The following is a 20,699-nucleotide window of genomic DNA, read 5'->3' as shown; positions in this document are numbered from 1 at the left end:
ATAGGGGGACCTCAGGAAATAGATTTCAAGCATTGCTTAAGATGGGGATAAAACTAGGAATGGTATCCTGGGACCATATGGTTTAATTAAATAAATATCTCTGATACTCGAAATTGATAAAACTTGTCTGGATATGCAAATGTTTGGTGCAAAGTCACGATTGCAGTTCTATGCTTAGATATGGATGATTACAATAACAATGACGCTGTTTCTGACAATTGAAAACAAAATGCAGAAATCCCTGTGGATCTGTTTCTTAATTTTTAATATGTGACCTAATGAATGAGTTATCTGTTTTTGGACTACTCGAGAGTGTATAATGATATTGTCAATGTATCTAATTGTGCAGCATAAAAACCCAAAGAAATTGATAAAATAATGTATTCATATATGCTGCATTTTTATGAGAAAAGGATGTTTTTAACTTGGGTTTTGTTTGGTATATATAATGTTTTATGTTTTTTGTATAACATTTCACGTGTGTATTTATGTCATTTTGAAAGAATTCACTAGGGTTTTTTTGTATGTTTTATTTTTTGATTTACAGCCCTGAAGAAGTTCCGCTTGATGGAACGAAACGCGTTGGCTGGCACTTTAAATGGACTATTAAAGGAACCTTGAACTTTTTTGCATTCACGAATACAGCGTCTTTTATTTTGAAACATTCTTGATTCTAGACTTTGTTACCAACACATGGTGGAGATCTAAAATTTGTTGGCGGTGCTTTTCAAAGTTTGGTACAACATAAGCAAATCAGTCTTCACCCTGTTCCTTATGGGGACAGCCCAGCCCTAACTACCAAGCCAGGTCTTCCCTGGACCGGAAACAGGCATCCTGGGACCGGTTTCATCAGCCAGGCTAGCTTGAATCCAGTGGCAAAGTGGGGACCCACATCTGGGCATACCCTGCCAATTTAGGGCGAACAAAGCAAACACAAGGAGATGATGGACGGAGCACTGACACTTTTCAGACACTCACCCTCAGTCACATATCTGGGATGAATCCATCATCATTCTTTATCTCACTTCGCAGCCCCAATTCAGACCCAGCTATAAGCAAATCAGTCTTGACCCTGTTCCCAATGGGAACAGTCTAGTCTGAACTGCAATAGCAGACCTGAGGTATGTTTAAAGGGCAACTTGAGTGGGTGGCACAATCAGTGCTGCAGGCCCATTAGTAGCATTTAATTAACTGGCCCTGGGCACATGTAGTGCACTGTATTAGGGACTTGTAAGTGAATTAAATATGCAAATTTGGCATGAGCCAATATTACCAGGTTTAGAGTAGAGAGCTCATGTACTTTAGCACTGGTTAGCAATGCGACAGTGCTCAGAGTTCAATACAAAAATAAAGACTTTTTAAAATGTCTACTTTTCAAACATTTTCAAAGTTAATATTTTGAAATTAAATATAAACTGTTAATATTTTCCGAGTCGGTTGGCATACTACACCTGTAAACAACTTTCCTGATTTGGAGTGCCCGCTGTATACATGTACATAAACAAAAATCCCAAAAATATTTAAAATGAATCCAAACATTGTTTCCTCACTAAATATTTGGGACTAAAGATATGTATCAATAACTGATGTTCACACGTGTAATGGCATCCATGAACTGTAAAAAAACAATGAGTCGCTCGGATACTTGATTGTGTGCAGGGAATTTGAAAGCTTTAATGCACAATTGCATGTTATAATAGTTATATTAATAAATTATTCAAAATATATATTCAGAAAACATAAAATTAAGTGTAATCATGTGAAGTCAAATTTTACGGCGTTACGAAATTCTTTTAGTTACCTCACTTCAACGTAAAGTTATCAAATTTAATGTTTTGATTTCCATGGTTGTATTTATTTACATCTTCCAAGAAACTAAACACAACTTTAGTATTAAAGTACACATAGTAAATTCAAGCTTGAAACAACATTTCTACTTTAAACATATCACTACTTGTGATATATTTATTCATATATCAGAAAAAGTAGGTTTTTTTCTTCAAGCTGTAAAGAAGCACAATAAAAGTACAAATTGCTGAAAGATATGAAGGTAATATCAGGAAATATCCCTCAATTTAAGTCAAATCACTGTGGTGTGTGTTTAACTAATTCGGAGGTGAGGATTATGCTGTTCCTTATTCACTTTTATTAACAGCAGATACAAGGAACATTGCATATCAACAAACTACCTTTCCCATAAACACCAGGGAACGTAGAAATACAAGAACAATCATCTAACATCCAATCAGTACACAATTCATCAAAATAAAGTACCTTGTCACAGTTTACTCCCCCTCTTTCTTTGCTGCTGCACAGTCATAAGGTCAGGTCTTCAGTTTCTACTCTTGACACAGACAAGTTTTTTGCCTTAACTGTATGGTTTTAATGGTCTTCTGTCTGGATTAATGGCAATTTGTTAATATCATGTTTACTGGGCCCCATTTTTTTCCAAGTTTTCCATGAGTTTTGCAGGGTGCGGTGCTCCCATGAGCTGCAGGATTACACTTGTAAGGCACCAGAGCCTCCGCCCTCCACGATCACTCTCCGGGCTCTCAAGTGCTGTCAATTTTATTTATTTAGTTTGCAGGAATCCTTGGTATTTGGCTCGCTGGAATGTCTTCTGTCCTTTCGCGAGACATTCAGTGACGGTCGCGGCATAGGCCGTCAACCGCTAGATGGAGCGGCGCACCGCCACAGAGTCTGGTGCTCCATGTCTACTCAGAGTTCAGCGCCTGCATTTAAGGGAGCAACTGAGCGCATTGCTGAAGCCTATCATGGAACATTTCCAACCAGTCTGGCCTGGAGTGAGACGCCCTGCCAGTGCAGGGTCTGTAAAGTGCTCATTGCACAGAGCTCATTACGTCATCTGTTACACGGTCAGTAATACAGTACATATTGCAGCATGGTTACGTGCTTCTGAGGACACACACCCAGGAACCCTACCCAGGTATCCCAAGGGTGAGTAGGTGTCCCAAGGGAGATCCCCTTGTGTTTTCACTACTTAACACCGCTGTACCTGCACTTCATTTAGCGCACAAACACCCTGCCATGCAAGGCGAAGAGACCTCCTTTATGGAGGTAGAACAAGTCTAATACTACCCACTGAACGACGAATTCTGCGGTGCAGTGGATAAATCCATCCACAAAGCGGTGCCATATGCTATGGAGTGGTTCGAGAGGAGACTTCAGTGGTTGTCTGCGGCCTGCCCTCTACCCCTCTTTGAGAGGGAAGACTTTGGCACCCCCATGGGCACACAATCTTCTCATCCCTCTGCCTGGCAAGGCCCAAACAAATGCAAAAATCTAGATACTGACGCGTTTGACAGTCTTAAACGGGCCTTCCTGGCCAGGGACGCACCACATCCTTATAACCCCACACTTCCGCTCTGCAGCCAAGAACAAAGATAAATGTATCCCTTCCTTTGTAAACCCAGACGCTGAGGACTCATAGGCAGGGTCAGACGCGGACGGCAAGTAATCCTTGCCCTGGCATCCCTCATACAAGGTTTCTCATCCTGCCTCTAATTCCCCAGCTTTACCGGACAGTGAGATGCTGGACCCTGACAACCTGATTCATCTTTGGTCTTCCAAGTGGGTCCCGCACCGAAAGTGGCCTCTTACATGGTCGCCACACTTATAAAACATCTTGACCAAGCGGTGACCTTCCTCGCCAAATATATGTGAGATCCTAAATAGGGCATCGATCAGTCATGGCACGCTTGCCAGGACAAGCTCCTTAACGTAATTAGGCCCCTCAAAAAAAACGTTAGACATGGCGGAAAACGCCATGGCATCAGCGTCTCTTATTTCTCGTGATGTGCTGTCCGCGTAGACCCAAAGGACGATAATTCTATTAGGCAATGTCAACTGCACCCCTGTAGCACTGTTGGTCCTTTCTAATCAAGGTTGACCCCAAGCTGGGTAACCAAGCAGCCTCCAAGGCTGGGGCAGTAGCCCAGGGGGGTCTGTTCAGGGGTCCCTTCATTAAAAAACTAAGGTAGTTTGTGTCCACCTCTAATTCCCTAGACAAGGCGCTAGCCTCTATCAGGTACATCTTTAACCATCAGGGACAGTCCTGGTCGGGGATTCATGACCGCTGCCCCGCAGCATGGACATCTTTCAGAGGTCAAGGCAGATGGATGCAGTGGCAAGACTCCAGTCAATTCAGAGTCCTCTACCCCTCCAGACTCCGGCCGCCCTCCACGGTTCCAGTGATGCTCGCAGAGGGTAGTCCAGCCAAGGATGTGCTAACGTTGAGTCCAACATTTCCCTCTCACATGGAGGTGAGGGGGGGGGGGGGGCAGACTGATCTTGGACAATTGGATGGAGGTTATCTCAGATTCATGTGCGACTGCAAACCGTCCAAGGTTTCCAAATAGAATTTTACGGCTTCACTTCACCACCTCATCATCATCATCATCATCATCCACGCCCCTTAGTTTTTTCTCAGACAGACTCCGTCCTATGGATCTGGAGATTTCACAATTGCTAGCAAAGCAAACCATCACTCCCTTCCACCTTCATCCTCGTGGATTTCTAAGCAACCTTTTTCTGATGGAGAAATGCTATTGGGGTTCAACAACCGGTTAACAATCTCAAAGAGTTCAACAGGTGGTTAGTATATAGCCATTTCAAGATGGAGGAGATTCACATCTTTAGGAACTTGGTGCATCTTGGCCACCAAATGATATGCCTTGATCTTGAGGACGCATACTTTTAGATTCCAATTTATCCTCCACATCGCAGATCCCTACAGTTCCAGTAGATGAGTCAGGTGTTTGAGTTCACTGCCCTCCTTTTTGGTCTATTTTCAGCTCGCTGGTGCTTTACCAAGGTGCTCAAATCAGTAGTTAAACACTTGTGGGCCCAGGGAATGATCATTTCCTTGGATGACATTCTGTTGATGGACCAAGGTCCTTAACATCTTTCCTAACACCTGCAGATGGCGGAGTCTCAGCATGAATCCCTGTGCTCCATCATAAATACAGAGAAGTGACATCTCCTCACAACTTAGTCCCCAAGCTTCTAGGGTTTGTCATCAACTCAGTGGAGTCGTCCCTCAGCCATCCCTCCAGGAAATTGGCAAAGATCAGACAGATGTTACAAAAACGTTGGCAAAACCCAAGACATCTCTTTGTCAAGTGGCACAGATCGTGGGCCTTTTGTCTTCCCCCATCCAGGTGATCTTTCCGGGACGCTTATATTATCGCACCCTATTACATCTGAAAGCCTTCCACCGTCAGCACGGACTGTTTTATGCGGAGCTGGTGCAGCTCACCCCGGAAGCCAAAGAGGAGATGCTGTGGTGGCTCTCCTACATGGACTCATGGAACGGCAGTCTCATATTCGGCTGGAACGCCCTCTGTGGGAAGTTACCCATAGGCATAAGTTGGGCTTCTCATGAAAGAACCCTTCACATCTATTACCTGGAGCTTCTCGGTGGCTCTTTTGCAGTCCGGTGTTGGACCAAAGACAAAATCCAATGTTTCTGCGGTCTGTTACATCAATCATTTAGGGGATGAGATCAAAAGCTCTGTCGGACCTGGTCAGAGAATTCTAGGAATACTACCTTGCCCACATGGTCTCTGTGACGGTGGAACATCCGTCCAGGCACTTTCAATATGGTGGCAGGCTGGAGCGCCAGATACCTCCAAGATTCGAGCATGTGGAAACTTGATCCCAAACTCTTCAGGTCTATGGTTCACAGACTGGGCCAGTTTATGGTGGATCTTAGCGTCTCATCTGGACCACCAGCTGAATTGGTTCCTCGGTTTGACTGCGGATCTGCTGGTAGCAAAAGATGCATTTCTGCAGGATTGGAGCCTGGAGCAGGGGTACGCATTTCCCCCATTTTCAATGATACCTTGCTTTTCGGTACAAGTACGGTGGCAATAATAGGTGAATCTAGTTTAACTGACGTCCATATGGGAATCTCAAACTTGGTATACAGCTCTGACGAAACTTTTTGGGGGATTCTCCAATGCCTCTATCCCGTTATCCAGATCTCCTGAAAGATCCCTCAGGGAATCACCATAGCCCAGTGATTAATCTGTCTCTCTGTCTTATGGCGTGGCGGATTATCGGAGATGATGGCAAGTCCTGGGCCTTTTACAACAGGCTTAAAACCTCCTCGCAAAGGCATGGGCGTCCTCTACGGTACGTCGATACCGCCGAGTTTTCCTGGTCCAGATGGACAAATTGGTGAATGTAATGGGACCTGGATCCCATGGGCTCTGGTGTTGTCTCAGTGCCGAACTTTCTTTCTGATATGGTGGGTAAAGGAATGGCTTAAAGTTCAGTAAACTCCTTTCGGTCTGCGTTCTCTACTAGTCATTACCCTATTGAAGGTCTTCCTGTTGTGGAACATCTGCTGGTGCGGAGGTTGTTGAGGGTAATTCGATTATCTGTTGCCCCGGAACCCAGATATTTATTTTGATGGGATATTAATCAAGTGCTTACCGTTTTTCTCTCATGGCAGAATATTAAATATACCTCTCTAGGAAAGAGTTTTTTGGTAAGTAAACTATGTTACTCTGCTTAGTTTCCTGTTGCAGAGTTTCGGATGTCCGGGCACTGGGAATTACAGGTAGTTTACACCCTAGAAAGGGTTACATTTCATGTTTCAAAATTCACAAAGACACGCTCCAGTGTAAATTCTTATCCATCCTTTCCTTACAGTCCGAACCTTTCTGTTGTAAGATGCATTAAAGCCAATGAGACAATAACAGATGAGCTAAGACCCCCCAGGAGACATAACTAGTTATCTCCCTCAGGCAGCCTTTCAAGGCAGCTACTTCTCCAACCATAGCCCGTTGGGTCAGACGGGTGATGCAGAAAGCAGGTATTACCACCTGTCTTTTTGGTGCACATTCTGCAATAGTTGCCATGGCTTCTAAAGTATTTGACCTGGGTGCAGGTCTGGAGGATATCATCAATGACGCTGACTGGTCTTCCAATTCCACCTTTAAGACCTTCTATTTAAGCCAGTATTAGATATGGCTCAATTGTTGGTAAGTAACCTTTAAACTAGCATAAAACCTGCCTCCAGTCCCGACATAGAAGAAATGCGTTACTTACCTGTAACTGCAGTTATCCAGTATTAGTGTCTTTCATAGATTCACATGCCTGAATCATTCCCCGTCGTCAAGACGGGAGCCTCCAGTATTTAAAAAGTAATGTCCTAGAGACATACATAGAAAAGAATAGGCCTAAGGATCCCACCTTAGTGTCCTATCCACGTTCTTTTGTAAAAAGGACCAAAATAGAGTAGGCCCAAGGGTCCCACCTTAGTGGCCTATCTGTGTCCTTTTGTAAAAAGGACCAAAGTAAAGAAGCCAACCAATCAGCTACTACCTGTCAGGAGCCTAGGTCTCTCAGATTTTCGTACGCACCAAGCTAGGTAGGCGTAAACTTGTTAGAGAGATAGGTGAGTCCTTCCAGGGGAGGCGGGAGGGTGCATGTGAATCTATGAAAGACACTAATACTGGATAACTGCAGTTACAGGTAACGCATTTCTTATCCAGTATTTGGGTGTCTTTCATAGATTCACATGCCTGAATCAGAGTAGCAAGCAATATATTATGCACATTTTTGATGGAACATCATATATGAGTCTGTAGATAATACATATCACGCGACTGCAAACCACCAAAATGCATTGTCATGTAAATATTAGTAATGTGCATACCAGTAAAGGATGGAGGGATGTCGGAAGGCTCACCTCACTGGAATAGATGGCGAAGCACTGCTCGGCCCACTGCTGCATCCTTCATCAGCTCAGTATCCAGGCAATAGTGCCTGGTGAAGGTATGCCGGGACTTCCAGGTCGCCGCTCTGCAGATGTCCAATACCGGCACTCCAGCAAACAGTGCCGCAGACGTGGACATGGCTCTTGTCGAATGAGCTTTAACTCTTGAGTCCAAAGGTCGTCCGGCATTGTCATGGCAAAAAAGGTGATCGCCAAGGAAATCCACCTTGAAATGCTTTTTTTTTTATAAGGGCATGCCTTTCCGTGGTCTACTAAATGCAATAAAGAGTTGAGATGATTTTCGGAAGTGTTTTGTCTTATCAATGTAGAACTTAAGACATCTCTTCAGATCCAGCGAATGTAGAGTTTTCTCGGCTACAGTGGTAGGATTTGGAAATAATGACCTGAGTACCACTGGTTCGTTGAGGTGGAAGTCCGAGGGGACTTTCGGAATAAACCGAGGATTAGTTCGTAAAATGACTCTGTCCTCCCTGAACTGCATAAAAGGATCTTGAATTGAGAGAGCCTGCAACTCACTGACCCTTCTGGCAGAAGTCAAAGCCAGGAGGAGGGCCGTTTTCCATGAAATAAATTTGATGTCTGCCCTATGGATGGGTTCAAAGGGGTGCTTCATTAATTGGTGAAGGACCACATTGAGGTGCCACAACGGAGGGATCGGTCTTGGACGTGGGAAGGACCTGAAGAGACCTTTAAGGAACTGCTTTATTAGTCTTTTTGCCCACAGGGATGGACCCTTAGAAGTCCTGGTGAATCTCGAGATCGCCGCCAGATGCACTTTGATCGATGCGTGTGCAAGGCCCGATTGCGCCAGATGTAGTAAGTATGGTAGCAGCTGCTGTGGAGTGATGTGGAAGGGGTGCAAGCCTTCGGCCACACATCAAGAGCAAAACCGCTTCCATTTTAGTGAGTACGTTTTATTAGTGCTGTCCGCGCTAGCCTTTGCAAGGACATCTCTGCACTCCTGCGGGATGTTTAGGTGGCTGAATTCCCGGTATTCAGGAGCCAGGCTGACAACTTTAGAGAGCTCAGATTCGGGTGATGTACCTGTCCTTGGGACATTGTGAGCAGAGCTGGATGTTGACGCAGGCGAATAGGTGGCTGGGCAGAGAGGCGGTGAAGGTCCGTGAACCAGTGCTGCCTCGACCAGAATGGAGCGATCAGAATCAGAGTGCAGGGCTCCGACTTCATCTTCCTGAGAACCCTGGGTATCAGTGGAAATGGCAGAAAGGCGTACGCAAAGACGTTGCGCCATGCGATGGAAAATGCATTTCCGAGGGTTCCTGAGTGGTGATGCCTGCTTGCGAAGCTTGGGCATTTGGCGTTCTCTCTCGTGGCAAAGAGGTCTATTCGCGGAGTTCCCCATTCCGCGAAGATTCGTTCCAGCACTTCCATATCTAGCTCCCATTCGTGGGATGAAGACCCCTCTCTGCTCAGAGCGTCCGCCAAGACATTGTCCTTGCCCGGGACGTACTCCCGCTTTCAGCGTTATCCCATATTCCAGACTCTTTGCGATTCTCGAGATAGTGAGAGCGATCGCGTCCCCCCCTGCTTGTTCAGGTAGTGCATCGTCGTGGTGTTGTCTGTCCTGACGAGCACTGGGGAGTTTCGAATGCGTGGTAGGAAAGCTTGTAGAGCTAGGAAGACCGCTCTTAACTCCAATAGGTTGATGTGGAGCTGGGTTTCCTGTTTTGTCCACTTGCCATTGATCTGGAGTTCTTGGAGGACCGCTCCCCAGCCTTCTAGGGATGCGTCCGTTGTTATCACATGTGGCTCTGCGGGAAGCAGAAACGGCAATCCCTGTGACAGGTGTTTGAGCGATCTCCACCACTGTAAGTGGTTGACTATAGTTCGAGTGACTCGTATGGGGTCCTCGAATGATCCTGTACTCTGTGTCCATTGTTTCGTCAGTTCCTCCTGGAGTGGGCGCATCTTGAGGCGGCAGTGGGGAATGAGCATGATGCATGAGGACATCATGTCAAGGAGGGACTTGAAGGTGCGGACCGGTAAAGTCTTCCGTGATGCCACTGACGTGGCCAGGGAGATGAGTTTGACTTTTCTTTTTTGAGAGGGGAAAGCTTTGACGTGTTCCGTGTCTAGAGTCGCCCCAAGGAATGTAATGACCTTGTTGGGTACCACTGCCGACTTTTCGTGGTTGAGGGTCAAACCTAGTCGGTGGAAAATATCCAGACAGGCGCTGGAGGATTTGGCTGCGCCTGACGCAGATGGTGCCTTTACCAGCCAGTCGTCCAGGTATGGGAAGACCTGGTGTCCTTGTTGACGAAGGAAGGCTGCCACAGGGGAGAGGCATTTGGTAAATATCCGTGCAGCAGATTTGAAGCCAAACGGGAGGACACGAAATTGGTAGTGCTGCCCCGCTACAGCAAACCTGAGGTATTTCCTGTGCCCTTTGAGGATAGAAATATGGTAGTAAGCGTCCTGCAGGTCTAAGGACGTCATGTAGTCCCCTTCCTCCAGTAGTCCCAGGATTTCCTGAAGTGTTACCAAACGGAACGATTGTTTCTTTAGGAACACGTTGAGTGCCCTGAGGTCAAGGATTGGTCTCCACTTTTTCCCTTTCTTGTGGATCAGGAAGAAGTGGGAGTAGAAACCTTTTCCTTTGTGGGTTGGTGGAACTCTCTCTATCGCTCCCTTCTGTAGCATGGAAGAGATTTCCTGAAGAAGCAATCGTAGGTGCCTGTGGGACCGTTTGACGCTGTGGTGTTGTCGGGGGAATTGTGACAAATTCTAGAGAATGTCCAAATTGAATGAGCTGGAGCACCCACCGATCTGTTATCAATTTCCAATTGTCTAGGAAGTGAGTGAGTTTCCCTCCAATTTCTAAAAAATTCAATGGTGGATGGACTGGCCATTGACACAAGTCATTGGCGGTTGCCAGCCGGTCTTTTCTGGTTCTTCCCCCTGTAGTTCGACTTGCCGTAGGAAGTCTGACGCCCTTGCTGCTGTTGTCGCGGTTGGTATTGCGTTCTGTTCTGGTTGTATGAATAGGAGGACCTGTTCTGGTAGGTACCTCTATAAGAAGATTGTCCTCTACTTGTGTTTCCACGAAAGGATTGGTTTCGGAATTGCAGTGTTTCAAGGGCTTTGGCAGTGTCCGTGTCCTTTTTGATAGCAGTTAAGGCCTCATCAATCTTTTCACCGAAGAGATGCTGGCCGTCATAGGGCATATCAATAATTTTCATTTGCACCTCCTGGCGGAAAGAGGTGGCTTTGAGCCAGCCTTGTCTTCTGAGTACAGCAGCACCTGCCAGTTGCCTGAAACCGGTCATGGCGACATCCATTGCGCAGTCAATGAGCTCGGAGGCAGATGTTTGGCCTTCCAAGTGAAGCGAATGAGCCTCCTCTTTTAAATCCTCTGGCAGGTTAGATAGGTAAGGTGCAATATCTGCCCAGAGTTGCCGATTGTAGCGGCCCAGAAGTGCTATTGAACTCACCACCTTCACTGTCATGGCCGACGTGGTGGAGAAACGCTTGCCAATAGTATCCAGTTTTCTGCCTTCTTTGTCAGGTGGTGTTGACAGAGGCGATGCTGGGTTACGTGAGTTTTTCTGTGCCGCTTGGGTTACCACAGAGTCTGCTTTGGGGACACCTGTGAGGCATGCTGGCGCCGATGTAGTCGCCTTGTATTTTTTATCGAGCCTGGGTACTACTACTGGGAGTGAAGCTGGTGTTTGCATCAGTAGTTTCCCCTGCTCCCATATAAAGTCAATGATGGGAATTGACCTGGTTGTCTTTTTAGTTGGTTCCTTGAAGTCGTACAGGAAGCACTCGGTTTCCTGAGTTTCCATAGCCATATGGAATCGTTTGGCTGCACGCTCTACAAGGTTATGGAATCCACCGATGTCTGCGGGTGGGGATTCTGAGGACTGTGGTTCCGAGGAGGCCGGAGAAGGAGCGATATAGTCTTGATCTACATCTGGGTCTGACTCGTCGTCACGGACCTCGCCCTCTTCCTGGTCTCTTTCCTCGTCATCAGACGAGTGAATTTCTTGTACTGGCTCTTGTTCCCTACTAAGCACCAGTGGTGGCGGCTTGTGTTGGGACAAAGGAGTGGGTGCTTGTACAGCTGTAGGTGTAGGCGTAGTGGGTTTCTCCGGAAACCGCTGTTTGTAGTCCTGTATTAAGAATTGCAGGTCTGATACAATGGCTACTGGTAGGCACACCATCGGTGTAACCTGTGTGCAGACTTGAGTGTGGACTGACTGCTCAATATGTTCCAGTTCCTCATCGGTGCTTTGGCACTTGACCACCAGGTCTGATGGGCTTGTGGCTTGTGTGTATAACTCTTCCTCCGACTCCTCGCCTTGTAATAGACAGGTTGGAGGCAGCTCTTGCACCTTACTGGGTGACGTCAGGTCTGGCGTAATTGGCCTCCTCGTGATTTTAATGGCGATATGGGATGTCTGTGGCGGCAAGGTATCCATGGCATGAGATAGCAACTCAGACTCTTTCCATTTTCCTGTTGGCTTCGCCAGATGCGGCGCCGATGACGACGATGCATTACCAGGGGTCGTCGACGACTTTGTCGACGGTGTCGTCGTCGATATTACCTTCGTCGACGGTATTTTCCCCGTCGTCGACTGTGTCCCCGCCGACGGCGTTCTCGTCGCCGTGTCCTTCGTCGACGGTATTTTCCCTGTCGTCGACGGTTTCCCTGTTGTCGACGTGTCCTTCGTCGACGGGACCATTGTCGACGGCTTCGACTTCGATGACGACCTCGTCGTCGACGATAAGGTCTTCGTCGTCGATGGAGTGAATGGAATGATCGACGACACTGGCATACTCGCCGTCGATGAAGGCGTCGTCTTCGTCGTCGAGGAGGTGGCCGACGATGCTGTCGTCGTCGACACTGTCGTCGTCGACGTTGACACAGTCTTTTGCGCTGAAGAGATAATCGACGCTGTCGTCGTCAAGGTCAGCGGTTGCTTCCTGGTGACAGGAAGATCCTTGCCAGACACTGAGGTTTCGCCCTCTGAGGACTTCTTGAGAGTCTTCTTAAGAGGGGTGCCTGAGGGGCTAGGAGAAGTAACCCTTGGCCTCTTCAAGAAAAATTGTGAAGTACCAGAGACACTCTCACCGTCTTCTGACACCAAGTCGTCTGTCCTGTTCTTCAGCCTGTTCAGCCAGAGTAGCAGGCGTCCTTCTCTGTCTTTGAGGGTCTTGTTTGAGAAGGTCCTACATATTTTGCAGTCCTTGGGTTGATGGTGAGGGTAGAGGCAATACAGGCAGGTTTCATGCTTGTCCTCTACATGGAGCCTTTTCTTTCCACACGAAGAACAGGCATCCATGAAGAGACCCTTTTTTTGGCCATTAGCCATAATGTAATACATTTGGTAAATTCGTTTTTAGAAGGAGGTAGTAGCTGATTGGTTGGCTTCTTTACTTTGGTCCTTTTTACAAAAGGACACAAATAGGCCACTAAGGTGGGACCCTTGGGCCTACTCTATTTTGGTCCTTTTTACAAAAGGACGTGGATAGGACACCAAGGTGGGATCCTTAGGCCTATTCTTTTCTATGTATGTCTCTAGGACATTACTTTTTTATATACCGGAGGCTCCCGTCTCGACGACGCGGAATGATTCAGGCATGTGAATCTATGAAAGACACCCAAATACTGGATAATGCAAAACCTCCTATCTATCTTAAGTAAAAGTTTTCAATTCGATCCGAGACACGAAGGGGAAAATTACTTCCACCCACTCATTGGTGACCAGTAGATCCCACCCTTTACTTTGGATTGAATTTGGGATGTCATGTTTCATTCAGAGTAAGTACGGTTTTGTTTTTTCTTTGATGTCAAAGAAATGTTCTTAACCTGATTAATTGATATCAACATTGGGTGGGACTGTTTGTCTCTGCAGATAATGATTTCTCTAAAAAAGAATATAAGATATGGATCACTGCATCAAGAAAGAGGGGGAATAAAGAATGGGAGCGGGCAATGGCCAGCCCAGTACAGAGCCCCAAAAACTCTAGGTTTAGACAAATCCAATACTACATCACACAGAGGGCGTACCTCACACCAGCCAACATTAACCGATACTTCCACCGGGTTGACTCTACCTGTCCCAGGTGTGCTGCTGTAGATGCAGGCTTGGTACATGCTCTGGGGCTGCGCCAGTTTGAGAGCATATTTTGGCGCCTGCACCGAAAGAGCGATACCCTTTGACTGGCCAACATACCTCCTACACATATTCCGTAGGACACAAAACACTAAAGCCACCTCTAGATCCCTAGACCTGGGCATGGTGACAGCTAAGAGGTTAATCACAAAACGCTGGAAAGCACCTTATCCCCCACATATACAACCATGGCGGCACTCTACCCTTGCATGGGCCAGAGCCGAGGGAATAGCACTGCAACGTGAGGAAACTATGGGCCTCAGGAAGACATCTATCTCTGCAGGCTGGGAAGCAATTCTGGTGACATTACAACAATGTGCGGATCAATCAGGTCAGCCCTTGCAAACAACCGACACGGTAGGGTTACTATGCGCATGCGTCCAGCAACCTTAAACCACTTGTAGACACTGGACTTTGCTATGGAATGACCACTTGCCAGACACCATTGTCCGAAGCAACCGCGTGGGCGCACAAAGCAATACGCACATACACAAGTATCAGCAACCACTGGGGATGCCCCAGCTCTCATCCAAGGTCTGTACCCCGACCCCGTTGTTTTACTTCCCCCGCTCTATTATCGCATGTACACTACGACAGAGGAACCTAAGCTGAACTAGATCCGTTGCGATACTCGCAATGTATTAACCCTGTAAAGAACATATGTAACAATGAGCCGAGCACGCAGTGGCCAGCCAAATGTCAAATGTGCATTTTAATATATCACCACGCTGATTGCAGTAACATTTTTAAAGCTCGATGTAAGGTTTAGGTACACTGTATTTTTGTCACTACATGTTGTAGCAAACTGTTTCAACAGTCAGAAATGGAAATGTGACATTTTTAAAACTCAATAAAAACATATATAAAAAAAAAGAAAGAGGGGGGAATAAACAGTGACAAACGACTTTATTTGGATGAACTGTGTAGTGATTGTATGTTAGATGATTGCTCTTTAATTTCTACCTTCCCTGGTGTTTATGGAAAATGTAGTTTGTTGATATACAATGTTCCTTGTGGCGGCTGTTAATATAAAGAGAAGGAACAGCGTAAGCCTCACCTCCATATCCTTCATAGAACTGAAAACTTCCTTTACGATAGCTAGGAAGTTTTGTTTCATTCACAATCTACTTAAGGCAGCATCACTACTCTATTACTGGTTTGACTATATAAAATGCAAAAGATACTCAATGCACAATTCTGATTCCAAAGATGAATGCCAAAATATAGTTTTTTTAGGCTATTATCCAACATCATGAATTTTTTTAACCTTGAGCGCCAGAGCAAGGTACTATCGCCTTTCTTGCAACTATGGAAAATATACTGTAACGTCAACAATGATAAAACTATTGATTTCTGGATGTTCTCACATTCCAGAAGCTTGACGGCGTAAGCAGAGGGAAGACCAATTCATTTTGAGCTCTGTGTCACAGCTTCCTGTACTGCCAGTGTTTCTCAGCCCACAGGACTGTTACTGGACCCTTCAGAGACAGAGGTGCAATGGAATTCGAATGACATTTCAAGGGCTGAGCAGGAGATTGTGAGACATGGTCACTCAGAGAAACTGTTCAGTCAAGCTGTCTTTTCCCGTAGTCTGACAGATCCAAGATGAAAGCAGTGCTATTCTTGGCAGAGAAGTGAGTTTTCAGCAGTGGAAAAGGTGGACTGGGATTATCTTTTGGGGATGCAGGCTCGAGCAAGCCATAACCTTGGCAGATAAAGCTGGCACAAATGTAAGTATCTCAAGGAATGTTCACTGGTGGTGGTGAAGCTCCCACAACTACAAAGGGCTCACTAAAAATGGTCAACACATGGGGTTGGAATCTTTTTGGAGTGCCAACCCCATTGATGGAATAATGCACAGAGTAAAAAATATTCCAACTGCTAGGGAACATCCTCCTCTGCATGACTACTTCCACCAAAAACGCTAACTTGGTGGGGTCCTGGGAACAAGGAAGCAAAGACGGCAATGGTATCATTAAACAAAATACAAATAAGATTCAACAATGTGGAGAACAACGCAACAGCAGTTGAAAGCAGGTTCACTGCCAGTCATAAGTGTGGTGGCACAAACTGCGATTCAGTCGTTGGGGAAGAGAACTGACGAAGTAAAGGTCTTTGGAATCTGACAGCAGTAGGCCAATACAACTTTGACCAAGTTCCAGCACTACATTAGGCCTTCTATTATGAACTTTGGAGCTAGACTAGAGAGGTTTACTGAAGTCAAGCTATGGGAAACACTTGAAGGACTCAACCGAGGCACGCTTGAAAAGTTACATGAATATTGAGGGAACCATCAGCTTATAACTATGGGGGCAGAGCAGATGCCAACAATACATCTGGCTGTAGTGCGGTCCTGCTGACCCTATAGGAGGAATCACAGAAGATGGGTGATCAAGAGGAGGAAGGTACTATGCCAAGCCCAGCGACTGGCTCTTACTTATCTGACATACGAAATTTGGAATGCGTGATGTGTTCAGCATATGGACAGAAGACTATTAGAAAGCATCGCAGTTTCATTTATTTAACAGCAGTTTTTCACCATTTAGCAGGTAATAAAATGAGTACAAAATAAAGAAGCAATTTATACCACAATTTACACCACAGTAGAGTTCCTGATAGTGTTATCATAACACACGTAAAATGCACCAGATCACATTAACCCCTTCCGCGCTCATGACGATCTCAGCTCGTCATGAGTTACGACGCTCGTGACGAGCTGAGCTCGTCATGTAACGCGGTTTTAAAAAAAACGCAGCGCACAGCGGGAAAACCGCTAGCGCGCATGCGGTTAAATTAAGTGATTGCATCATCAAATGCTTATTTAAATATTTTGTGACTAAGTACTTCTTGACCTACCTTTTCGCTGATTACAGCTAGTCTTGGAAGCCCAACTCAATCGAAGACTCTGATAATTTGTGTCCTCATCTGAAACCAGCGTCCTGGTCAGACAAAAATCTATGACTAAGACAAACATAGTACATATATAAGTGCGGCAAGCATGTTAATTTAAATATATTTTTGACCATGACACTTTTCAAACTTTCCAGACAAACAGAAAATTCCAAACGATAATCAATTTTCTGCACTGAAATAGCGCTTAAGGAAAAGAAAATATATTTATAGCATTGTGAAGCGTAAAAATGGTGAATCAAAGTCACAGCTACTTTTTTCCAGACAGGGTAATATTTTTAAACCTTTCTTACCCAGAGTTCGATCGGTTAGTGTGCTCGGTGTTTCTAAACTTGTCTCTAGAAATTAATTTCATTTTATTTATTAAGCACTTGCGCCCAAGCACTGTACAGAGTAATTATATAAGCATCGTTGACATGACATAAAATAAGAGAGGTAAGGAATGCACAGCAGAGTTGCTTCACTCAAGAGATTACAAAATCTTTTGGGGAAAGGATTCATAAAAAGGTGTGATTTCTAAGAGGGCAGGAAAAGGAAGGAGGTAGGGAGAGTACAGAAGGAGAGAGTTCAACAACTTAAGGACAAGGGATATGAACCAGATGTCTCAGTTGGGTTCTACTAGAGCTCTCGTTTGAAAGACTAACCGCCTGATTCATCAAGCTAAATTGCACTCGCAAAGGGCAAGATTCTCAGAATCTTGCCTTTTGCGAGTGCAATTTTTGCATTTGGGATTCATCATCCCAAATGCAAAATTCGCTATTTAAGAATTCGCACATTTGCGAAGAATTGAATTTAAGGAATCTCTATTTGAGATTCCTTAAATGCAATTCATGAAGCATTTTAAAATTGCGAAATTGCAATTTTTTGGCCGCTATTTACCGAGAGGTCAGACCTCTCGGTAAATAGCAAAAACTTAGCAAAATGCATTTAAATGCATTTTTCTAAGTTGCATGTTACACACACACATGTCCTTTGGACATGTGTGTGCGCAACACCAATGTAGATTACATTTCAGGGGTGCTACAGGGTGTCCTTTGGACATCCCTGCACCCTTGAAATCGCATCCTTATTTGCGATTAGCTAATTGCTAATCGCAAATAAGGAATAACTCCCCATGCATTCCTATGGGCCTGTAGGCCCATAGGAATGCATGGGGAGTTATTCCTTATTAGCGATTAGCAATTAGCTAATCGCAAATAAGGAACTTGTAGGAATCGCAATATTTATTGCAATTCCTACATGAATCCCGTTTTGCAAGTCCTTAATAGCGATTCGTTATGAATCGCTATTAGGGGCTCGCAAAACGGGAGAATGATGAATCAGGCTGTTTGTTTTTATCATCAGATTCAGACCTAGAATATTTGAGAGAGGCAAAAAAAGTGGAAAGAGGAGTTAGAGAATGACAGAAGAACATTAACCAAGGGAAAAAGCAGGGATGAAACAGAACCTGCTTGAGTGAGACAAAGGGTAAGGGATTGTATGGCAACTGATTTGTGAGATATGAAGTGGAATAAAGTTAAGCATCCTTGGTAACTGGCAACCGCACCATTCGACCACAGACCTCTGAGAAAGGCACCAGCACTTTTTATTTTAAAAATTAAGAGCCAGATGTGGCTCAGAAGGGGGTGCTCAGAGGATGGGGAGAGAGTAGTCCAAAATAAAGTAAAAGCATAGAGATGGAAGGAAGGAATCGATGCACATGAAACGATGAATTTCTAACCTGCACGCATCTCTCACCCTCCTGAGGCGGAAGCCGGGAGGTCTCTTGCCTTCTTAAAATTTTAATTTGCTTTTAATGATTTGAAACTGTGAAAAATTGTATTTTGTGCACCTGACCGTAATAGGTGCTTGCGACCCCCCTGTTGACCCCCCTTGCGCTTAACAGTAACTGAACCCCTGCTTTTCCGAATCGGACCTGCTCTCGGCCGAGTATTGACGCCGAGAGCAGAGTACCGGTTTTGGCGGCCATCTTAGGTCAGGCAGCAATTTGTGACGCGATTTCAGGCGCCATAAAAACGGGCAGAGATGACTCCGCGCAGCGGACGCGATCAGCGGGCGTGCCGGATCTGCGCCGGAGTCGTGCCAGAGTCCTGCCCGTCAGCGCCCGTCCGCGCACGACCGGGCACAGGGCTTAGGGACTCTGGTACACGCACCTGCTATTCCTCAGGGGATCTCCTAGTATTGAAATATGACAGCTATACATTATCACCTGCTATATGTGCCACCTTAGAGGAACTTAACATCTTGCACATGCCCAGCGGTAAGAATCCTAATCCTTCACCCCCCCTTAAGCTAGCTACCCTCAATACCAGGTCATTGCAGAAACATCACCTAGAAATCTACACTCTTTTACAAGACGAGACCATTGACTTCCTGACACTCACTGAAACCTGGCTGAGCGATGCCTCTTCCCCGGATATCATCGCCGCCCTTCCTAGTGGATATGATATGATCTGGCACAACCGACCAGAGGGGGCCCGAGGTGGGGGTGTAGCAACGATCTTTAAAAAGCAGTTTACGGTAACTAAAATCTTATCGGAGACCATAAGTACCGTTGACATTTTAGGGATAAAAATCACCATGAACAACTCCTGTTTTACCATCTTAACAGTGTATTGCCCACCCCAAAGTACCTCAAAATTCAATGACCTCTTTCTCCCTATATTATCAGATTTATGCACACGCTATAAAAACATCCTGGTAACTGGCGATTTCAATATCCACTGGGATAAAAGCGATCAAGATCCGCTAGCCCAGAAATTACAGACTACTATGACCTCTCTTGGTTTAGTACAATTTGTGGAAGCTCCAACCCACAAAAAAGGCCACATCCTTGATCTTATTTGGTCCTCCATGCCAAAGGTGGCCATTGCAAGTATTACACCCTGTATTTGGTCGGATCACCACCTAATACTATACGACGTTCCGTTAATTAATCTCCAGGCTAAACTCCCTTTAAAAACCAAAAAAGTACGCCAATGGAAAAATTTAAACTCTGACACCTTGGCCAAAATTCTGCCCAAATACAAACAGACTTCCATAGTCTCTCAAGGTGTCTCTGACCTCGACTCAATGTATGATGCGATTACGACTACTCTTAGGAAATCAATCGATGAGTTAGCCCCTGAAAAGGTACAAAGAGTAAAGGGTGCAGAGAAAGGAGCCCCTTGGTTCACCCAAAATCTACGTGAACACAAAAGAAAACTCCGTTGCCTCGAAAGATGCTGGAGGAAATCCAAAAAGGACACTGATAGGGAACTATATAGAATGTCGTTTCAAACATACAAAAAGTTTATCGTCTTAGCTAAAAAGGACTATTATGAGACACGTATAAACAATGCCACAAATATCCAGAGAGAAACCTTTCAAATCCTGAAAGAGCTAAGTGTGAAGGAGGAAAAGAACGACATCTCGATCAACTGTGATACCTTTCAAGGATATTTCCTCGAAAAAGTTGCGATTATCTTGTCCGATATTAAGAAGGATAATCCAGTCTCACACATTGAACAACTGCCCCCTTTAAATTCCTCAAACCTTATCTTTACCAGCTTCCCTGAAATTGACCCTACCATCCTGAGACAACTTGTAGCATCCATCAAGTCAGGTTCACCTGCTGACCCGTGCCCACCCGATATCCTCCGACTAGCAATCCCGATCCTAGAGGATCAGATCCTACACCTCCTAAACACCTCACTAGCTACTGGCGCATTACCTACCTCCTTTAAAGAGGCACGCGTCAGACCCCTGTTAAAAAAGCCCGGGCAGATCCATCCAGCCTGAAGAACTACAGACCTATTTCTCAGTTGCCATTTCTGTCAAAAGTGTTGGAACAGCACGTGCTAAAATCTTTGTCATCCCTCCTGGAATCTCACCATCTTCTC

The 20,699-nt window shown here is 45.4% G+C and overlaps 1 protein-coding gene across 2 annotated transcripts in view; it reads right to left on the bottom strand.

The window, feature by feature from the left end:
* TDRD9 (tudor domain containing 9) overlaps positions 1-20,699 on the bottom strand; it is a 2,642,469-nt gene that overhangs the window by 1,701,017 nt on the left and 920,753 nt on the right. For both annotated transcript variants that reach the window (XM_078660267.1, XM_078660268.1), the window contains one exon: positions 16,765-16,869. In XM_078660267.1, coding sequence (XP_078516393.1) covers positions 16,765-16,869 — 105 coding nt within the window. The remainder of the gene's footprint in view (positions 1-16,764; positions 16,870-20,699) is intronic.

This window comes from Lissotriton helveticus, chromosome 9 (genome assembly GCF_964261635.1).
Source record: "Lissotriton helveticus chromosome 9, aLisHel1.1, whole genome shotgun sequence".
Taxonomy (NCBI): domain Eukaryota; kingdom Metazoa; phylum Chordata; class Amphibia; order Caudata; family Salamandridae; genus Lissotriton; species Lissotriton helveticus.
The sequence above is the reverse complement of the archived record's forward strand: the minus strand, read 5'-3'. Positions and strand labels throughout refer to the sequence as shown.